We start from the raw sequence: 20,443 nt of genomic DNA, 5'->3' as shown, positions 1-20,443 counted from the left end.
TTTACTTCATCTATAGATTGCATGAATTTTGTGTTTACACAACACAGATGACCTCATTGAAAAAATCTGTAGGAGCAGTGATGGGGGGTTCGAACCTATGCGCTGGGTGTTCCCAGGTACATGCTCCTGACAAGTAGGCCACGACATTTCCATGTTTCCATGTTGTGGCCTAGTTGTCTAGAGCGTGTGCCCGGGAACACCCGCCACGTGGGTTCAAACCCTCATCACAGCTCCGATGGATTTTCTCATTGATGCATCATGATAGTGTGATTACTCTGTGTAATGAGCTCTTTGTTACTACACTTAGATGTGGTATTTTATCAATCAATCAATTTCTGCTATATCTGAGTTACCTTTGGTATTGAAGATATGTAACAAAGTCACAGTAAACTTAGCATATCTTGTAAAAGTATTGCATACATTGAAAAATTTATGTTAATAATTATGTGAAGCATATTTTTTAATACAGCTCTAATGTTTATCTACAAGATTTTAGTGTTTAATGTCTTGAGACATAATCTCGAGAGACCGAATTTATTATTTTATAAATTTATTGATTATTTATCACATTATTAATTTGTTGTAGGTGAGGGAAGCAGCACAGGCTCTCTTGAAGACGGAGCTTTCTCGTATGGGTCCTGATGGTCGGCAGAAGCTGGTAGAAGTATGGTCACCACACTTACCAACGCATACTGAACCTCTTCCCACTGGACCAACAAATTATAATAATCAAGATGCTCAAAACTCTCCTCGACCTGAGCATCCCGCCACTAAGGTATAATTCTCAACTAGGATCTAAGATGTACTAGTTCATATACTAACACTACTCCAGACAGGTGTAAAAAATACAGTTAAAGAACTGCTTGGTTTTATGGATCATGAAAGGTTTTAAGTGTTGTCCAAATCACTGTTTATCATAGGTTGTGTTGCTTTTAAACCTATTGTGGTCTTGAGTAATGTGGCCATTTTGGGTGTTTTTGGATGTGTGAATTCAATTCCATTGCTCTGCTCCAAAGATTTTCTCAGATGTATCACAGTATCGTGATTTTGTTGTGCACTGGTTATGTAATCCTCCCTACATCTTTGGTAAATCTTAAATCCCAGCTTGAATTTCACAATATTATACTTTTTAAAATTTTGAATAGTTGCTTCACATTATTGTGATTTCTCAAACTCAAATATGAGTTTGAGAAATGTGAGTGGAACACGTGAACTTGGCTGCCACTGTTCACGAGAGGCAGGAGATATTACTTAATGATGGTTTATGAATATTAGTCATGACCAATAGTCTTTCATGATCCCTGATACTAATTAGGTCTCCAGGTATAATCCTCTTGCCTGGTTATAATAGTGACTGCATAAATGTGGAGTGTGTGGTAATTGTTGTTGATTTAGAGCAATGATAACACGGAGGTTGGATATGTCCTGACTACCTGGGTCTGGAAGATCTCAAAAGGAGGGTTGAATATGGAAATACGCTTCACATACATTGCAGAGATCTTTTATGCGTATTGTAATAACCAGGTTGAGGAAATCATAGTATACTGGCATACATTATGTAGCATCAAAGTATAAGATATTGGGTGTTATGTTACAGAGCACTTCAGGGACACCTGCCGTGAATGCCACAACAAACGGAACAAGTGTGAACAGCAACAGTGGTGTTTCCACCAGTGAGCGGACAATGGAGCCACATCCTCAACTTGATGAGGACCATTATGATGAGGAGATGGATGGTAAGCTCAAAATGCAGTACTGTTATTTGGAATTTGCTTTTAACTGTATTCATGCCCTTGAAAATGAGCTTGGTAATCCTTAACTCATTTTATGCTTTGGGAATCTTTAATTATCCAACCCATTTTCTACAAACTACAGTGGCTAAACTATGCAAGGAATGTGCAAAATATGGATTGTTGCACCAAAACAATCACGTTTTGCACTCTTGTTATACTAAAGGCCCTATAACAGACACTGCAATAACTTCATTATCAACTTAAACTAATTTGTCCTTGGCCTAAATAAGGAATCATGGACATAATATGTGTAGCCTTAGGCATCATTTTGTTAATGTGTGTGTGCTGTAAAGTAGTAGATTTTTGGTATTGTTGTGCTTAAATTTTTTTACAGAGATTGCAGTCTCTGCTTCATCACCTATTTACCATTGTGTTTTCACATCAAAGAATTTATTCTTATATAGAATATATATATATATATATATATATATATATATATATATATATATATATATATATATATATATATATACTGTATCTGGGTTACTTAGGTATTTAGTTTCCAAATGTTTCCTCAACCTGGTTCTATTCTTTAAAACACCTTCTCTTTGTTCACCTTATCAGTACTTTGTGTGTATAAAGACTTGTATTAGCATTGGTACGTTTTCATCATAGTAGGAGAGACGTGTCGGGAGTTGGTAGCCCAGTCAGAAGGTCGGAGAAAACAGGCGACTGCTATTATCCTGCTCGGAGTCATCGGCGCCTACCATGGTCAGGACTCGGCTGAAGGTTTTGGCCTTGGGAATCTTGCCATGCAAACAAGTAAGGAGGAAATGGAGAGTACATGATATCAATCTAAAAAAATATTGCTGTGCTTAAAATCTAATTTGATTTTTGCCTAATTAAATTACTGTATGTACTTGTTTCTAAAGCATATTTGCTTTTTGTTTGTAATATTTATGACTGTCTAAAGTTTTTTTATTTTTATTTCAAAATTTAAGGTATTTCAACACAAGACTTTTTGAGGCACTCCCAGTAATTTATTAGCAATAACATTTTCTAAAATGGAAAGTATTTTGCATTGTTAATTAACTCATTGTTTTGATTAAAATAATGAACCTCACGTTGCAGATCATATATATCCAAGTTATAGTTCAATACATTCATACATCTCTCGTATTCCTTAATGGACTCTTTTCACATGATTAAGGTTGTCTTTTTTTTTTCCCCCCCCAGGTAAAGCTCTTGCCTATTTAGTATTAGCTCCATCAGTTCCCAAGCTACCATCACACACACCCTTAAGAAGAGCAGCAATTGATTTAATAGGTCGAGGGTTCCCCGTTTGGGAGCCATACCTGGATGTGGCGAAGGTAGGTTTTTTGACGTACAGTGGTGTTGTGTTAATTGTATGGTATGGGTATATAGCTTACAGTGAAGGAATTTTTGTGAATGTCTTTATGTTTTGAATTGTGGTGTTAGTATATGGTACGAGGTGGCATAAGTGTATGGTATAAGGCGATGTAAGTGTGTTGTATTGGGTCTTTGTATGGTGTATGGGCTTAGTATAAATTGGTCTGTAATGGAAGTTTTCTGTATGGTGCTAAGAATTACCGGTCGGGGAGCCGGTTGGCCGAGCGGACAGCACGCTGGACTTGTGATCCTGTGGTCCCGGGTTCGATCCCAGGCGCTGGCGAGAAACAATGGGCAAAGTTTCTTTCACCCCATGCCCCTGTTACCTAGCAGTAAAATAGGTACCTGGGTGTTAGTCAGCTGTCACGGGCTGCTTCCTGGGGGTGGAGGCCTGGTCGAGGACCGGGCCGCGGGGACACTAAAGCCCTGAAATCATCTCAAGATAACCTCTATTGTGTGTGTATGCTGGTGTAAGGTGGAGTGAGTTCGTGGTACAAATTCTGCATTGATGCCTTATTTATGAATATTTATTCTAATGCAAGTGTTGTATTTGTTGTAGTTTGTTTTGTGTTTGGATTTCGTTTCTGTTTATCGTAATTCTTTTGGAGTTTGTTACTTTCGTATGGTGGAGCGAGAGACTTTGGTTTGTGGCTTTTTTATATAGCACTTTGTATTCTCTTTGCTGTCGTCCCCCGTGCCACCCAGGCATAGGACTCTCCAGGGTTTCTTGGATGATATCTAAACATTTTATTTGGGTTACACAAACAATTAAACAAATTTCTTGCTGACAAATGTGTGCTATTACATGCAGTACAGTATTTGTTCACTCCTTTCACTCCTCATCCTGATTACTTTCTCTGGAATTTTAAATAGTAATGCATGTCATGGATACTAGATTGTAATTTAAGGCTTCTTGCTTGATCACCCTTTTCTTAAATGTGGGTACAAAGTTTGACACTTTTCAGATATCTAGGATCTTCTCTGCCTAAAGTTTTATATAATAGACCTATTTTTACTAACTTTGATAGTTGGACCCAGATACAACAAGGCTAGTATGTGAGTTATAAAGAGCTAGACCTCGCTTCCCCATGGTCAGTTAGATAAACAATGGTGGTGAATACTACCAAGTTGCTGGGTACTTGTTTAAAGAGTATGTGTAGGGGAGGGGGTATGGAGTAGGGGTCATACCTCTCTCCACTGCGTGTTATGGTGGATGGCTGGGTAGTGGGTAATGACTAACGAATTGTAACAAGTGATGAAGATCACGATGCATCGCTGGCCGAGATCAGTAACAGGCTTGTATATATCCTGAGACTATTATTCCTTAGACTTTCAGTTCTTGCCGCTCTCTTTCCCTTTTAACTCGTCTCATCTGCCTCCCTCAGCATGTACTCCACTGGCATTTTAAACCCAAATATTAGCTTAATGGGATTTAAATGACCTGACTTATTATTTTCTATTCTTTGATGGCTCTAACTCTGGAGTTGCTGCAGTCACACCTACTGTTTGTAGAATGTTTATTATCACACTCCAGGCTTACGAGTCTCTCTTATGCTATGTTCCGCTTTCAAGCTCTGAAAATTTATGGCCAATTATTTATTTATATTGGTCCATTTCCACTTTATTGCGCTGCTCTGTTTGTTTGATAATTTCAGTCTGTGAAAACAATTGTCTAACTGCTTCTTTGACAAACTGCAAATGTTTCCTCAGAATTTTGCCTTCTGCTTTTTTGCTATTTCCTTTGTCATTCTCACTCTTTTCTTTGATTGTCATCATTGTCTCCTTCCTTTCCACCCATTCTTCTTTAGTGTATAGCTTTGACTTTCATTATACTTTCTTAAGTCCTTTATTTTGTCCTCTCTGTTTCCCTCCATTTTATTTACTATGAGAGTATGAGACCAATTATCACTCAAGTGATACCTTCCTCTAAAGACAATGACTGCGTTAGTTTTAGTGCATAGAGCAGATGCTTCATAAGACAGTATGAGATAAAGTAGTGTCGTTCAGTCAGGAAGAGATGTAACTTTTACAACAAGTAATGACATTTATTTGGCACTTGTTTGCTTCAGGTGCTACTAGCGCTGCTGGACTTGTGTGCTGATACTGACCGCTTGGCTCCCAGGTACGTCAACACTGTGACTTTTAATTTTGTTTTGATGCAAGGAACATTCTCTGATACACAATGAATTCATAATAACTTGATAGATGTATGAGAAAACTTTTGGAGCAGAATAGTGGGATTGCACCACGGCGCTGGTTCAATCCCACCATCCTGCTTCAAAAATTTTCTCATGCTTTGACATTTGCCATTCATAACTTAAATTCTGTTTAGGTGTCCTTTTCCTCATTATGGCTGAGGTATACATCACTATTGCACTTGTTTGACTCTCAGGTAAGATTTTACTATAAATGGGGAAGCTAAACAGGGCAGCCAGGCAGGCTAGCATTCACGGTATTAGTGCCATGTTAAACCTTTGGCAAATCCACAGAGGAATTTTTAACCCTTTTTGCCCCACTTACGAATTCTGGGCACTACCAGTATCTTGGGCCAAGCGCAGATTTCTTAACAATATTTTATTTTCCAATACATAGTTAATATGATGGCATAGTCTTCATTCATAATATAATTTACATGTTTTCTCTCATAGCATGAAGTATGGGTTGCCTCTCATACCAGAAGCTGACTCTTGTCGCACAGCTTCTAATGCACTGACGCTGATTGCCGAGGCCAGACCCCCGGCCTTTATCACAACTATGGCCCGGGAAGTGGCCCGTTTTAATGCACTGCAGCAAAATGCACAGAGTTTGCAGCTGAACATCCACAACACAGTCCTTCACCGTGCCAAAACAGAGATTCTTCGAGTAATGGAGTACCTCATCATTCATAAAAGATGCCACATTATGGATCTTATGGTCGAGGTATGACTGCTGGCTCTATATTTTAACCTTATATTCATGGATATACCGGGTATTAAATATTTATGTGTTAGTTCTTAACCCTTGGACAGCGGGTATGGGAAAAATTATCATACCCTTCTATGCGGAAAAAAATTTAAAAAATAATTTTTCATTATAGAATTATTAATTTGTATGCAAAATGTAAGAATAACATAAAAAGTGAATATTTACATTTTTACTGGGTGGATGTGCTGTGAAAGGTTGCACAGTGGCTACGTGGTGTGGTGTCTGTCAGCACACAGTGCTGACTTTGCTGACACTAATGTATGCGAGACACAAAGCCTGTGTTCTGCTTGTATGTGTTGTTGATTGTTTATCACTTGTTTCTCCTTACTTACAGGTGTATGTGTGTGTTGAATAACTACATAAATCACATAATTCACACAGTACATTATGACGTACTTGTGATAATGTTTCAATTAATGATTGGTTTACCTTCATTAGAACAGTATAGAGTAGTGAAAAACCATATCAACATAATGCACATGGGTTGTGGGCTCTGGACAATGACATAGGGCCTAATATGGCACCATGTGGGCAAGAGTATAGAGTGAGACAGAGGTGTAAGCCACCAGTGTGCCACCACACATGAGAGCAGGTTCCCAGTACACGTAGTGCAAGACAAGACAGTAGTTCAAATGATATATGGTTTACTTGGTATACCTCATTACAACCATATAGAGTTGTGAAACCCACATCATCATCATTGGTATACATATCATGTAATTATGACAGAATTTTATGATGACTGCATTCACCTAGTAACATTTTTGATAACCCCATTCACATAGTAATGTAACCAAGAAACAATTGCTGGATTTTTCATGGGTGTAGATAAACACCATTACATTCTAATCATCCTATTGATTGGTCTTCTAAAATAATTTTTCCTGCCTCTACTCTTCACAGACACCGTCTTGTTAAATCGGCTCTGATACACAACATGAACCTGAGTCCTGGCTTTGTTGCTGTTGACTCTTCCCTTTCACAGCACATACTCAAATGTTCTAAATAAATGTGACCTAACATAACCCTACCCATCTTTTTTTCTCTTTCTCTTACTTTTTCTTTTACTTCTCTTTTGTTCCCATTTACTCCTATTATTACCACCTACATACCCTTTATTATACCTATCTTTCACCTTGCTCTTACCTTCCTTTAAGATTTCCTCCTTCTCACCTCTCTCTCTTGCCTTACTTATGCCCGTGCCTCCCTTGTCTCTTCACAATCGACTTGACAATGGTCCAGGATGGACTAAAACGTCGTCTTCTAGTGTGTAGTTTGGTCAACATTATTCAGCCACGTTATTGTGACTCATCATCTGCATTACATTCACGTAGAGCTACCCTATGTGCATCATACATGTTAAAACCCAGACAATAATTGTTCAGAGGTGCAGAGAGCAGTGGCATTTATTTACTTATTTATACCGCCACTGGGGAAGCAACCAGTCAGTCAGTGAGACAAAACAGACCACTACTGGCTTAGAGACTGCAGCCTCAAGAAACACTGAAAAACTCCCTCATCTATGTTAACAAATGATCAAAACCTCTCCAAACTAGCACACACTCATTCACCCCACCTCCCCCAATTGTTTCGGGGATGGAGGAAGGTAGATTGCAGTCAGCTGTCTGCACCACCTATGCTGATGTGTGTAGTGTGTACCTGGTCGCATATCTGCTGCCTAGGCTCCAGTTTTTGCTGTTGCTGCCTCATGGTGTATTTACCTTTGTGGGCATTCCTGTACCTGTACAGTGTTGCACGAGCCTTGACATCATGAGTGCTGAGAGCTGCATATACAGGGTTATCTTCCTTGTTTTGTCCCGAGTGCTGCCCTTTCACCTTTAGGTTCTCCTTTCCTGGGGTGTTCAAGAGCCTGCTTCCTTAGAGGTCCTCCTAGCTTCTGAAGGCCCTTGCCCAGGGTGAGTCATATGTCTTTGCATTTCCATGCCTTCACTCAGGTCGGGAGTGATGTTGGCTGGATTGGGGCTCGCTGGGTATTCATGTGCCACACTATAGCATGCCCAAGTAGGCCTTCACAGCCATACAAGCAGCTCCTGTTTCAGCTTGCTATGTCATCTCTATATTTCAGCTTCTGCCAGTATAGATTCAGTGTTCCAGTGCCTAGGTGTCCTGCTTGGTCAGTGTTTCGGGCCCTAGAAATCCCATGCAGAATGTCCAGTGGGTATCCCCTCCGATCCTGTTTTTGCCTGCATGAGCATTCATGCAATACATTCAGGGCTGCTTGTTGTCCATGCTGTGTGGCAGGGTTCAGTCTGTCTGCCTCCATACTGCTTATTGGGTCAGTGATAACTTTGGCCCTGGGTCCTATGGTGGTTTCCTCTCCCAATATGGCTCTTTCTTGAGAGCCTCTTGTTAGGGCTTCTCAGGAAGGAACTGTTTTGTGTTTTGTGTTTTCTAGGTAGCAGCATAAATAAATACGCATATTTATTTATGTGAAGGAATAAATAAATAAATAAATGCCAACACTCCCTGCGCATTTGTGAGAGGGGGCCAGGTTCTGGCGCTGGTCCCTGATAGGCCTATAGAACTCTGGAACTGATGTGACCTAGTAGTTGGCACACTATCAGTGATAACTTCAGGAAGCCACTGAGCCGTGCCCAGAAATTGCCATTTCATTACTTAAAAGCTGTTTTTCTTTTTATACTCATACAAAAAATTTTATCTTTTTTTTTTTTTTTTCCCCAAAGTTAGAAAATTAAATTCTGTCAAGAGGTTCAGAACCAATGGTGATTGTGAGGTCTTGAACTAATGTGGAAACATCAGGAAGTCTTAGACATGTGTTTGTATACTGGACTTCTGTCTCTGGTCAAAATACTTCTCCAGCCTCATGACAGTTGGCAGTTGGGTTATGATGGATGTAATATTATACATTGTTGATAACATGAAATGTGTTTATTTACAGGTGATGGATATAGTATTACACTGTGTCGATTCAGGCCATCTAAAGAGTCGAGGGCTCAACGAGGTGTTCCCTTCCATCTGTGGCTTCCCCCAAGTATCTCACTGTCCACACACCAGACGCATTGCCACTGGGGCAAAAAATGGCAATATTGCGATGTATGAACTACGAGCGTACAAGTGTCAGGTTAGTGATGGTCTTAACACTAAAATTGCACAACTGTTTAAAAGTACTGTACTATATCAAGGTGTGGCTGACTAATAATAGTTATAGAAGTCATTTAAGTATCAATTTCATATAGTAATTGCAACAGCGTGAGGAAAATTCTTATTTGTGTTAAATACGAGATGAATGTTTATCAACACTCGCCTTTTCATTACACTAGAAATGATCGTGAAAAAGGTCTGGCCATGGTCATTCAAGCAGAGTGAAAATAAACCCACATCCATTGCTCACAACTCTATGGCACTTGAAAATATATACAGTAAATGGAATTAAATATACTCGCAAAACATATTACAGTAAAATATGTTTTGAACTAGTTAGTCGAGACAAAATTTTCACTGACAACTTTAAGATCTTTAACGTGAGGTGATGAGATTAAGATTTTATTTTGCAAGTAACCTGTCCTCACACATAATGCACCTCAGTTTAGATGCTTATTAACAGAAGTGTTCAAATTAACGTGCTGTTGTGGAATTTAAAAGACTTAGATTAATTCTCACATTATCAACGTTATCATCGTTAATTCAATGTTGATGACGATTCGGCATGGAATTGGTATTGCTGCTGTACCCACTGGGATAGATAGATATAAGAAGGGGGATGTGTAAAAGAATTATCCCCAACCATTTAGATCATGAGGAATCATACAGCGACCTGCAAGAAAAGAGGTAGTCACTGTACTGACCAGTCCCAGTGGTTGTACATGGTGCTAAAGAGTCTTCCAGGCTAGGTACCTTCTGTTGATACTTTCTAATTTGACTGATACCGAGACTGTCTTATTAACCAGTGCTGAACCAGTACCTCAGTCCACCTTTCATAATATTATTTTGTTTATAGATGATTGCGGCACACGGTTCATCAGTGACTGCCCTGTCATTTTCTCCTGATGGCAAATACTTAGCCTCATACTCTATGGGAGAAAACAAGCTCTCCTTTTGGCAGGTAAGTTGTGTAGAGAAGATTTAGTTGTTAGAATTGATTTTTGCTCACTTTCCAAGTGCCTGTGAATTCATCATTGGATATTTATCATCATAAATTGTTTTTTACTGACTCATGTGGCAAAATGGTAAGGCAATTACTCTAACATGAGAAAGTGCTAAGCCAGTGTGACTATATAGCACTTGGGATACAAGGACAAGGAGTTGTGGTATGAGGACGGAATGAAGGAATAGTGCCCATTGGGGGATCAAACACTGACCCTGCAAGAAATCAATATGACTATATAGCACTTGGAAGGGATATGGGAACAAAAGCTGGGATAGGATGGAGGGAAGAGATACTGGAGAAGCTGTAGTGAGCCTCCTTACAAAGCAGGAAGAATTCACTTTTAACCAATAGAGGAACTACTTTAGGAAGACTTCCTAGTATCATGGAAAATCTGATCCATCATCCAAAATTGATAAAACTTTTAGCATTTGTAGATGGAATTTACAGAATATAAATTATTGCACCCCCAAAAGAATTCTACATTTTGTACTAGCAATTTTGTAGAGCCCAAGAAAGAAGGTAATAATCAAATCTTACGTCCTAGGCCTAATATTCAACATATAAAGACTAAATTGTGCCTAAGATTGCATGCATTAAATATTGCTTATTTAGAACTAGAACATGCTAGGCTCCTACAGTTTTATTACAGCATACTAATATAACAAGAGCACCTAAACGAGGCCACGTTTTTGTACATCAGTCCATATTTTGTACTTTCCATCCACTGTAACTATAACTGCTTGGATGATTACAAAATATCACAAGCAAATGATGTGGTTACCATCACTGAAGACCACACTCATATACCCAAAGAAATCACACTAACGTGATCTATATCAATAGCAAAATTAATTTGAGCAATGAGGTGATTTGATCCATCGATCAAGGAACAACTCCCAGCCACGCACCTTACCCCTGTCTGATAAGTGACATAGAAAATGTAGGCAATAAATGGGCTATGCTCAAGTAACCTTGGTAACCATTTGTTTGAGCATACATTGGTCATAAACAAGTTTATTGTGATTATCAGCTCTCATTGTTCTCGGCTACACAACTATCCTAGGTAAACAATGGAAAGATTAACGATATTCTGTAGATATAAGAATTTTATACCTTTTGTTGATTTGTCTGAATGTCTATTGCAACTTACGTCTCAGAACTTGGTCATAAAAGTATTTATGTGTACATTTACTGCACGTGCAAAGAAGAAATGTGTGTGTGTATCAACCAGAATGTTTGGTAACACTGTATGTTGATTGTTTGTGACGAGTGTATATATATATATATCAGTATATGTATATCAGTATATCGCTGTACTAAATGGGGTGTAAATAGCTTGAGCTACCTCATCTCTTTGTGTGTCTTGATACCTTAATAAACTTTATTTCAATTTCAATCCAAAGTTTGATATTTTGTCTCAATATGTATGATGTTTAAGTATGATGTCCTTTCAATTAATAAAGTATCAATTTTTGGTACAAAATTCTAAAAATAACTTTTACATCCTGTTTATAAAGAATAACTTTATAAAGAATACACTTTTCATGTTGTTTCAGACATCATCAGGGATGTTTGGATTGGGTGCATCACAAACTAAATGTACGAAGACTTTCTCCACGGCACTGGTTCCAGATATTGTACGTATGAACCCTCAGCGCCTTCCAAAGCTGGTGTGGATCTCAAACAAAACTGTTGTCCACATGATGGCAGATGGAACAGAGCATAGGTTTAATGCATAGTGAAAGATTAACTCTAAGTTAATAAACGATTTTAAATAACGTTGTTTTAAGTGATGTGATAAATAACTGATGGACGACGCCCCTCATTGCGTTTCAGAAACTGAAAGAGCGGGAAATGATGTGCAGATGTATTTACAGATGTGGCTGAAGGTACTAAAGCTTATTACGTTTTGTATAAATCTTTAGTGTGATTCTCCTCGTTTATTCATTCCTATTGCATCAAGCACATCCAAGTGATACGTAGAAGTTCATCAAGTCTGTGACATTGTTATGTGGTTGCTCCTTTTCATTCAAAAAATGCATTATACTGCTTTACGTGAGGCTCCTAATAATGTTTGCATTGGATGTAGCAACAGTTGAGAAGTTGCAGGAGCCTGTATAACATGCCTTACATACCTGCCTGTTATGTTTATAATGGTTAGTATAGTGTTCTGTCTCTTCTCTGTATGGCCTGGTTTTGTTGGCGAGAAGTTCATTTGTCCGTGCATTTCTACCCGATATGAGTCATGGAAGTGTGATGGAGGGCAAGTGATGAAAAGATACCTTGATCAAACTTTCTTCAGTACTTTGTTGAAGAAGAATACAGATGTATAATATATTCCTCACTGTCTCACTGAGCAGGTCTCAAAATGTGCACGTGGTAGGAGAATGTTACATTGGCTGTGTTCAGTAAGTATCTAATACTGTACATTATCCTTACCAGTGTGTCTTGCTGACAGATGAGGCATTCACTTACTTTCTTACCATTTTATTGTCTGCACAGAATGACTTATAAAAGATCACACAGTTTACATTTAGATAACTCTAAATATGGACTGCTGCATACTGTACTTTTATGTTTTTTTTTATTTTCCACACCTTATAGGTAAAATAAGAATGATGATAATCACATACAAGAAAGCTTAATCTAAACTCTACTCCTAAGTCACCGAATCAAACCAAGTAACCATTAGGCAGTTAGGACCGACTTCAACTCGTAGGCCGACGTGCGGACCAGCGCTTCGCTTCCTACCTCGGTCATAGGACGTGTCAACAATTCATCGGTTGTGGATTGCAGCCGCTGTCCCTTTATTGTTGCAGTCATGAAGGGCACCAAAGACATGTACTGTATAGCCTCTGTCCATTCTTGTAGATTTCAAAGCCACTGCAGAACGAGTATGTGTGCATGCTAGCAAGACCCAATGATGTGTTGCTCGTCAAAGGCTCAACCTAAGGGTTCCGTGTACGTTTTATCTCAGGCCACATTGTCATTTTAACAATGAACAATTAACAGTGTATCTGCCTTGAACTAGAGTATTTATAAATATTAATAAAAAATATTTAAATCATATTCTGGTATATATATACAGTATATGTTGTACCTAGTAGCCAGAATGCAGTTCTTGGCCTACTATGCAAGGCCCAATTTGCCTAATAAGCCATGTTTTCCAGAATTTCAATATTTTTCTCATTTTTTTTCTTATGAAATGATGCTATTCATTTCATTACGTTTGAACTAATTTTTATTAAATTTGAGTTAAAACTAACATAGATATATGACCAAAACTAACCAACCCTACCTAACCTAACTTAACCTAAACTAATACAATTAAGTCAATAATTTATGTTCTTAATATAATATAATAATAATAATTCAAATAAACTATTTGGAAACAATTTATTGAAAATAAAGAAAATCACTCGGTCTATTAGGCAAATCGGGCCTTGCATAGTAAGCCGAGAAGTGTGTTCTGGCTACTAGGTACGACATACATATATATATACAGTATATATATATATAATTACCTTTTTTTAAGTTTAGTGGTTTAGTGTTTAGCCAGAAAGTGTTGGCAAGTCTTATTTGAGTGTTCCAGAGGATCCCGGCATTAGAAGAATATATTCAATCGTTGTCCTTATTTTTACCGAATACAGTACTGTACTTGATTGAAGTGAGGCTGAAGGCTGTTAAGTATAACCATTGTATCATTGCTTTCCAGTAATAAAGTATAATGAAATTGCAATGAAATCATTCTTAAAATTGACTTGCTTATAAATGATTTGAAAATATACTTGAATGTTAATACAGAAATATGATATTGAGAGAGTTTTTAATTGGTTAGGGATACTTTCTTAAAATGGCATTAGTAGTGTGAGGTAATGGCATGTGTGTACCAACCATTCACACTGCACCAGTGTGAGGAAGTGATGTGTCTGCACCAATCAACCACATTGCTATGATGAGTAACTGAATGATTCTGAATGAATGAATGAGTAATGGTTCATACCAACCAGCCACACTGCAGCAGGAGTAAGGAATCAAAGTTTGGGTTAGTAATGATTTATATAAATGAAAGAGAGAGAAGACTTTTGAGCACCTCTTCTCTCTCTCTCATAATTATATATGAGTGAACGATTGAAATATGATGCAGAAATTAAGCAAAATTCCAGAATAGGAGTTGAGTAATTATGTGCAATGCATCATCCATGGTTGAACAAGCATTGTGCAGGTACCTTTAGGCTTCTCTCTGTGTGTTGAGGTTAAGGAACTGCACGCTGCCTTATCAATCTTAAGTATTACAATTGGGAACCACATCCTGTACTGATATTGCATCTTGAGTATACATGCCGGTGTCTGCGAGGACTTTTGATGAGGATGGGCCGTGTGATTTATTGTGCGTGCGAAGGCATGTTTGTGTATTGTTAAAGGTCTGTGTTTATACACATCTTTAGTTTATTTGTCAAACTTATTATGTTAAGAAAAATTGGTTGTAAACACTAAAATATAAAGCTGGAATATCCAGGGTTTGTGAAGTAGTGTTATATAAAGAATAAAGTGAATGGTAAAATTTGTGAGGTACTCTCGGGTTCCGAACACCACAGTTGAGGTACTCTCGGGTTCTGAACACGACAGCTGAGGTACTCTCAGGTTCCGAACACCACAGCTGAAGAATGAGTCGTCTATATGAAAGTAGTCATGAACAAATGTTAATTCTTTGCACTTTTATGCAAAAAAGTAACTTATTTTGCATGTTTGACAGTGATAGTCATTGTGCCTGGCACATAAACAAATATATACAGTACTGTAAATTATACAGCAAAATTGTATGCAAAAATAAGTTGTTAATGGCCATTAAAGGGTATGTAAGGGCAGCTTAATTCCTAAACTGTGGGAGCAGATGCTTTCTTGGTTGTTGCTAAACTGCTGATGAATAGCTTGAGCCCTCCAGAATTGACCTTATTTCTAGATGGGACATAGAGGATTCCATGATTCACGTGGTGTTTGTTCTATAGATGTAACACGTACGGTCAGCCACTAATTCCTGCACTGTGTCTACACTACAAAACATTTTTATCATATACATAATTTATGAACATATAAACATGCATGTACACACATACACACACACACACACAATGTATATAAAAATTGCCACCAAGAATGGGTGTGAAGAGTTAGATGTTAAATTGGGCGAGTGGGAGTAGTTAGATGGACAACTACGAGATGGAAGACGAGAGAAGGTTGTTACAGTAGAACGGATATTCCAAGATCAGGTTAAAGGGACGTGGGTCTGTCCTGGAAGTCTTTTGGCAAAAGTACCGTAGCATGTAGAGGGTCTTATTTTTGTAACTAGCATGTGGTGAACATGAAACGAACACTATTAATGGATACCAGGAAGCAAACTTTCATTAAGCTTTGTTAGTGATAACTGGGTCCCAGATAATATAAGTTTTGGCGGAAACACTCATAGTTCAACCACTCTTAGTGTAATGCTAATGAGGTGCTTGAGGCTGGAAGTATGTACCAGGTATCGGGCCAGTTAGAGCTTGCTAGAGGCCAAAAGGTACTATACAAACTGTGGGCCACCTGGTCAACAGGTACTACACAAGGTGTGGACCAATGGGTATTACATGCACCACCTGGGTACTGCATGCTGAGTGAACCATCTGCCAAAATGGGTTCCACATGCAGTGTAGACCACTGCCCAATGGGGTACTGCATGCATTTTGAACCACCTGATTAATGGGTACTGTATGCAAGCAGTGTGGACCACTTGGTAAATGGGCTTCATACAGTGTGGATTAAATGGCCAATGGAGTGAGCATCTTAGTGGTGTATCCTAGTCGTGATGCCTTGGTAAACTGTTGTAAACTGATCAGTAATTGTAAATATATTTTAATGATGGTTAAATAATTGTCAGGTGAATTGTTGGACATTCCATATGATGGTGTCATCTGCTTCCTGTCTCTTACCTAGTTCTGTCTCATCTGTCTGTCTTTGTGTATATGTATTAATCTGTCTACTTGTAACTACATTAGAGATCTTATTCACAAGATTATCACTCGGCTTATGAGTTAGGAAATTCAATTGTTTGGCCTGTATCATAAGGCAATTTAGTGACATGAACTAGAGGCTTATACTGTTGCTTTGGCAACCATAGATATAATATTTTTATTTGACTAAGCATGACCGTGATATTGACCAACTGTACTACATCAGTGTAATTAGTCTGAAATTGTTGAAGGATGACTTGTAAGATAATACTATTGTTTACACTATTAAAGTAATTCTGTTAAATATTGCAGGTGTAGCCTCTTGAACATAGTTGTCATGCGTTGCACAGCACTAAGACGCTGTGGGTAAATATTAAGCTGACGTGCATGCCAGCTTCAGTTGTTTTAAGGGAAACAACAATCCCACCCATATAGTTAATAAGTTCTAGAAAAACTGTGGTAGAACATTGGGGGCAAGAACATCGTTGGAGACTATGTGTCACACTACTGTATTGTGATTTTATTGTGTATAGTGGGAGAGTATACAGTCTTTAATAAATGATACTTAAGATTTTCTTTTTTACTTAATACAGTGATACAACCAAATGTGTTGCTTTGTTTTGAGCACCAAACATTTTACATGAAATTCAGTTTTGAGACGATATGCACCTTTGTATAAATTTTGCTACGCTGTCATTTTTTATTGGGAAGAATTAGGATTTAGACAAAACGGTATTTTGTTGTCAACACAAAGGGTTTTGTTTGGTGGTACTGTAAAAAACATATATAATATATATAAAATATTATAATGTATAAATGTATACAGTTTATTTAGAGTATGTTTGAGTACTTCACATATTGCACTATTTTTTATATGCATTCATTAATTCTGCTGCATGACTGGGTTAAATGAAGACAATTATATTCACTGCATAGAGAAATGATGTTTAATACTTGTGTTCTCTACATATGTGATAATATGGGATGTTTTCTAGGTTTTCCTCATAAGCTGCTTGTGCACTATGGGAGTGTTGATGTGTGGCGGCATGCAGCCCATTCTCCTGTTGTGATAGTACATATACCAACGTGCAACACAATTAGAAAGAAATCAGTACTATTGAATTTGGACAAAACCGGAAAACGATTTTCTACTTATGTTGCAAAGACAAACTAACCTAACCTTCCTAGGCCTAATTTAGTACATTTATGTACTATAATAAGCCTAGTAATATTTCAGTTTGTTTTTAGCTTAATTTTTTCAGACAATAAAGTGAATAGTATTAAATTCTAGTATTTAAGTGCTTAATATATCAATGTATTATGGTGCAGGTAGTTCCAAAAAGTCCTATCTAAACGGGAGGATGGGTGGCAGTATAGTATCAGAATGTTGGCACCGTGTGTCTAGCAGGCATTGGAACGTTTATCTTAATAATCATTTTTTTTCAACCAAGCCAGATTGGATTTAGAGTGGATGCATTTGGAATTGAAGCTTTTTGCAGGTGGATGACCACTAAAGCTGGACGGGTGTGCACAGACATTAAGTGAGAACTTTGCAATGGACGTCTCACTTTGACGAGAAGTCAAAAAATAATTAAATTGGGTTGATGCTTCTATTAAAAAAAAAAAGTGTTTCCCAATAATGCTCAACAGTTTTTATTGCATTATGGACCAAATATACCCATAATACTCTCATATTATGGACCAAGTATAACCCTCATTCTTCCTCACGCAAAACTCAGACTTCATTTGAACACCGACCTCTTGGCACAAGTACAGTTACCTTTGTATTGAACCTTTTTCGTATTGTTCATGTCGCTCTGTGTAGCACGTGTATACAATATGTAACGTGATGATATTGAAGTTAGATTTGCTCAATACTGAAAGTTGAACCTACAAGGCATCAAAAGGAAACAGGTAGAAAATAGTATTAAAGGAGATAGGAATCATTATATGAGTTTCATTATGCTTTGATATTGTTACTGCAGCAAGGCAGTTGCTGTAAGGTATCCTTAACTCTCATGAGTTTGTGCAAACCTCACATCATTTTGACCAAAACTCATCCCTTTTCTGTTTCTTCATTTTCAGAAATGTTATCAGACACACGTGCACACACACACACACACACACACACACACACACACACACACACACACACACACACACACATTCACATGCACCAACCAGGTGATGTAAATATGTTGCTCACTGTTTCCACAAATATTTGTCATTTATTACTCCTCAAATTCATCTTATCTGCTTAACAAAAGTGTCTGGGTGGTCCATGTCATATTGTTACTCCTTTGTTACCTTATTAACTCGTACTTTATTGCCTACCAAAATACTACTGTATTTCCGTCCTAAATACTGTTCTCGTTCTCAATATTCTTACTTTCTAAATAATGTTTTCATAAATTGATCTCAATTTGCACTCATCTAGTCTGTTCTATCTTAATAAGCCCCTATTAATTTGTTTTGCATAAGTAAATGCATAATCAGTAACCCTCACCACAACAAGATAATTGCTTATTTACCATAAATTTACTTATTTTATAATTATTTAATCTGTAAAAGTAATAGGAAGTGGAAAACAGTCAATTTATTATTGGAAGATGTCTTAAAAGAATGTCAGATGCACTTGTTAGTCTGCTAATTCGATTGTCCATAATTTCCATGAAGGTATCTGTACATTTAATAACAAGTTAGTTTACTTATTGCATAGTACATTGAACTTCATTCTGGCAGACTATTGCAGAAGATTATATTACTCATTTCATGCCAATATAAATATAGCATTACATTCCAAGTACTGTATCTAAAATGTGAGATAAGAACTTTAAATACAAATATAAACAGGAATGTGTATATGTATCACTATAAGAATTTATTTATTTTTATTATTATTATTATTTTTATTTTTATTATTATTATTATTATATTCAGCGACACAGATGGTGTTTACGGTCTTCTCCGCTTGGCACCTTCTTTTGGTAATTACTTAACTTTTATATAAGCTTGGATGTGGTAGCTGATCATTTCTCCATTTTGGAGTGTGAAAATTGAATGATGCCACAGCAAATTGATTTCCTGATTTTAAAAGTAATACTCTCGTGATGTACTTAGTGGCATGTAACATGACACATGAGCTCTGAGACATTGTGGTGGAGGTGTGTGAGGTTGTGTTATATGTAGCCCATTTCCTCCATCTTGTGACATGTTAAACATTAGCATATGAGCTGTTCTGGGTTGTGCACAACAGTTTGATGGAATACTTCCCTGGTGCTTTTTTCATACATTATTATTTTTGTTGGTATCCACTGTACAATGTCATGATGTAATGCATAATTTACTGCCAATATAATTAGGAAACATCTAGTCGAGCTAGAGTGTTATCCGATAAGGTATTAAATTCTTGACTAAATCATCCAGGGCTTTAGGTTTACCACCTGATCATCTGGGAGGTTACTACCCGTTACATGATACAAACTTGAAAAAAAAAAAATTGTGACTAATTGATGTAAATGAAATGTAGAAATACGGGAGCTCTTCATTTTGATATACATACACAATAGAGTATAGATATGTATTAATAGGCATCAATACTCTAGGATGCAATCACTTGTGTTAGCTAACCATGTTTACTTGTTGGTACAACTTTCATGTAATATAATTCTGTACAAATGGATGTAAAATATTTATGTACCGTAGTGATTAATATTGGAAATGTTATGTACGAGTCTTTCATGGAGGATACATTGAATATATTGGTGTAGTGCTGTGTCCAGTCATGGCTTGTCCCTGTGTGTGTGTTTTATTGGAAGGCAAGTGAGCGTAAGTGAGGCTTTTTGCTGCTGTGGGCCACTGTGGAGGGTGAGCCACCAGTCTGTACATAATACGAAGGATGTCCAATAAAGAGAATTAAGGGCTGTGCAATTTAGTATCCTACTTTTCAGATTATTTTCTTGGTGAAAATTACAGTATGTACAGAGCTGGATAACCTGTGAGCAAGTTGATTTTGTTCACAATTTGTTATAAATGTAATGCATGCTTAAGCATGTTAATTTTTGTAGTCAATGATAAATTTCCAGCTCAGACATGGAAATTATTTATTTAATAGATTTTATAAACAAAAATAAGTAATTAGAAAATACAAGTCAGAAATTAGTGATGTTAATTACATAGTGAGGGGGAACCAGGGGATGCCAAAGAAAATGTGCTAG

General features: G+C 37.4%; 1 protein-coding gene across 9 annotated transcripts in view; it reads left to right on the top strand.

Moving 5' to 3' along the window:
• Rbcn-3B (WD repeat-containing protein Rbcn-3B) overlaps positions 1 to 20,147 on the top strand; it is a 95,554-nt gene extending 75,407 nt beyond the window's left edge. For all 9 annotated transcript variants that reach the window (XM_045736975.2, XM_069326314.1, XM_069326313.1 and 6 more), the window contains 9 exons: positions 587 to 775; positions 1,598 to 1,736; positions 2,409 to 2,555; positions 2,970 to 3,103; positions 5,213 to 5,265; positions 5,792 to 6,062; positions 9,028 to 9,210; positions 10,087 to 10,191; positions 11,793 to 20,147. In XM_045736975.2, coding sequence (XP_045592931.2) covers positions 587 to 775; positions 1,598 to 1,736; positions 2,409 to 2,555; positions 2,970 to 3,103; positions 5,213 to 5,265; positions 5,792 to 6,062; positions 9,028 to 9,210; positions 10,087 to 10,191; positions 11,793 to 11,975 — 1,404 coding nt within the window. In that variant the 3' untranslated portion in view covers positions 11,976 to 20,147. The remainder of the gene's footprint in view (positions 1 to 586; positions 776 to 1,597; positions 1,737 to 2,408; positions 2,556 to 2,969; positions 3,104 to 5,212; positions 5,266 to 5,791; positions 6,063 to 9,027; positions 9,211 to 10,086; positions 10,192 to 11,792) is intronic.
• The last annotated feature ends 296 nt before the right edge of the window (positions 20,148 to 20,443 follow it).

Source organism: Procambarus clarkii, chromosome 18 (assembly GCF_040958095.1).
Source record: "Procambarus clarkii isolate CNS0578487 chromosome 18, FALCON_Pclarkii_2.0, whole genome shotgun sequence".
NCBI classification, from domain to species: domain Eukaryota; kingdom Metazoa; phylum Arthropoda; class Malacostraca; order Decapoda; family Cambaridae; genus Procambarus; species Procambarus clarkii.
The sequence above is the reverse complement of the archived record's forward strand: the minus strand, read 5'-3'. Positions and strand labels throughout refer to the sequence as shown.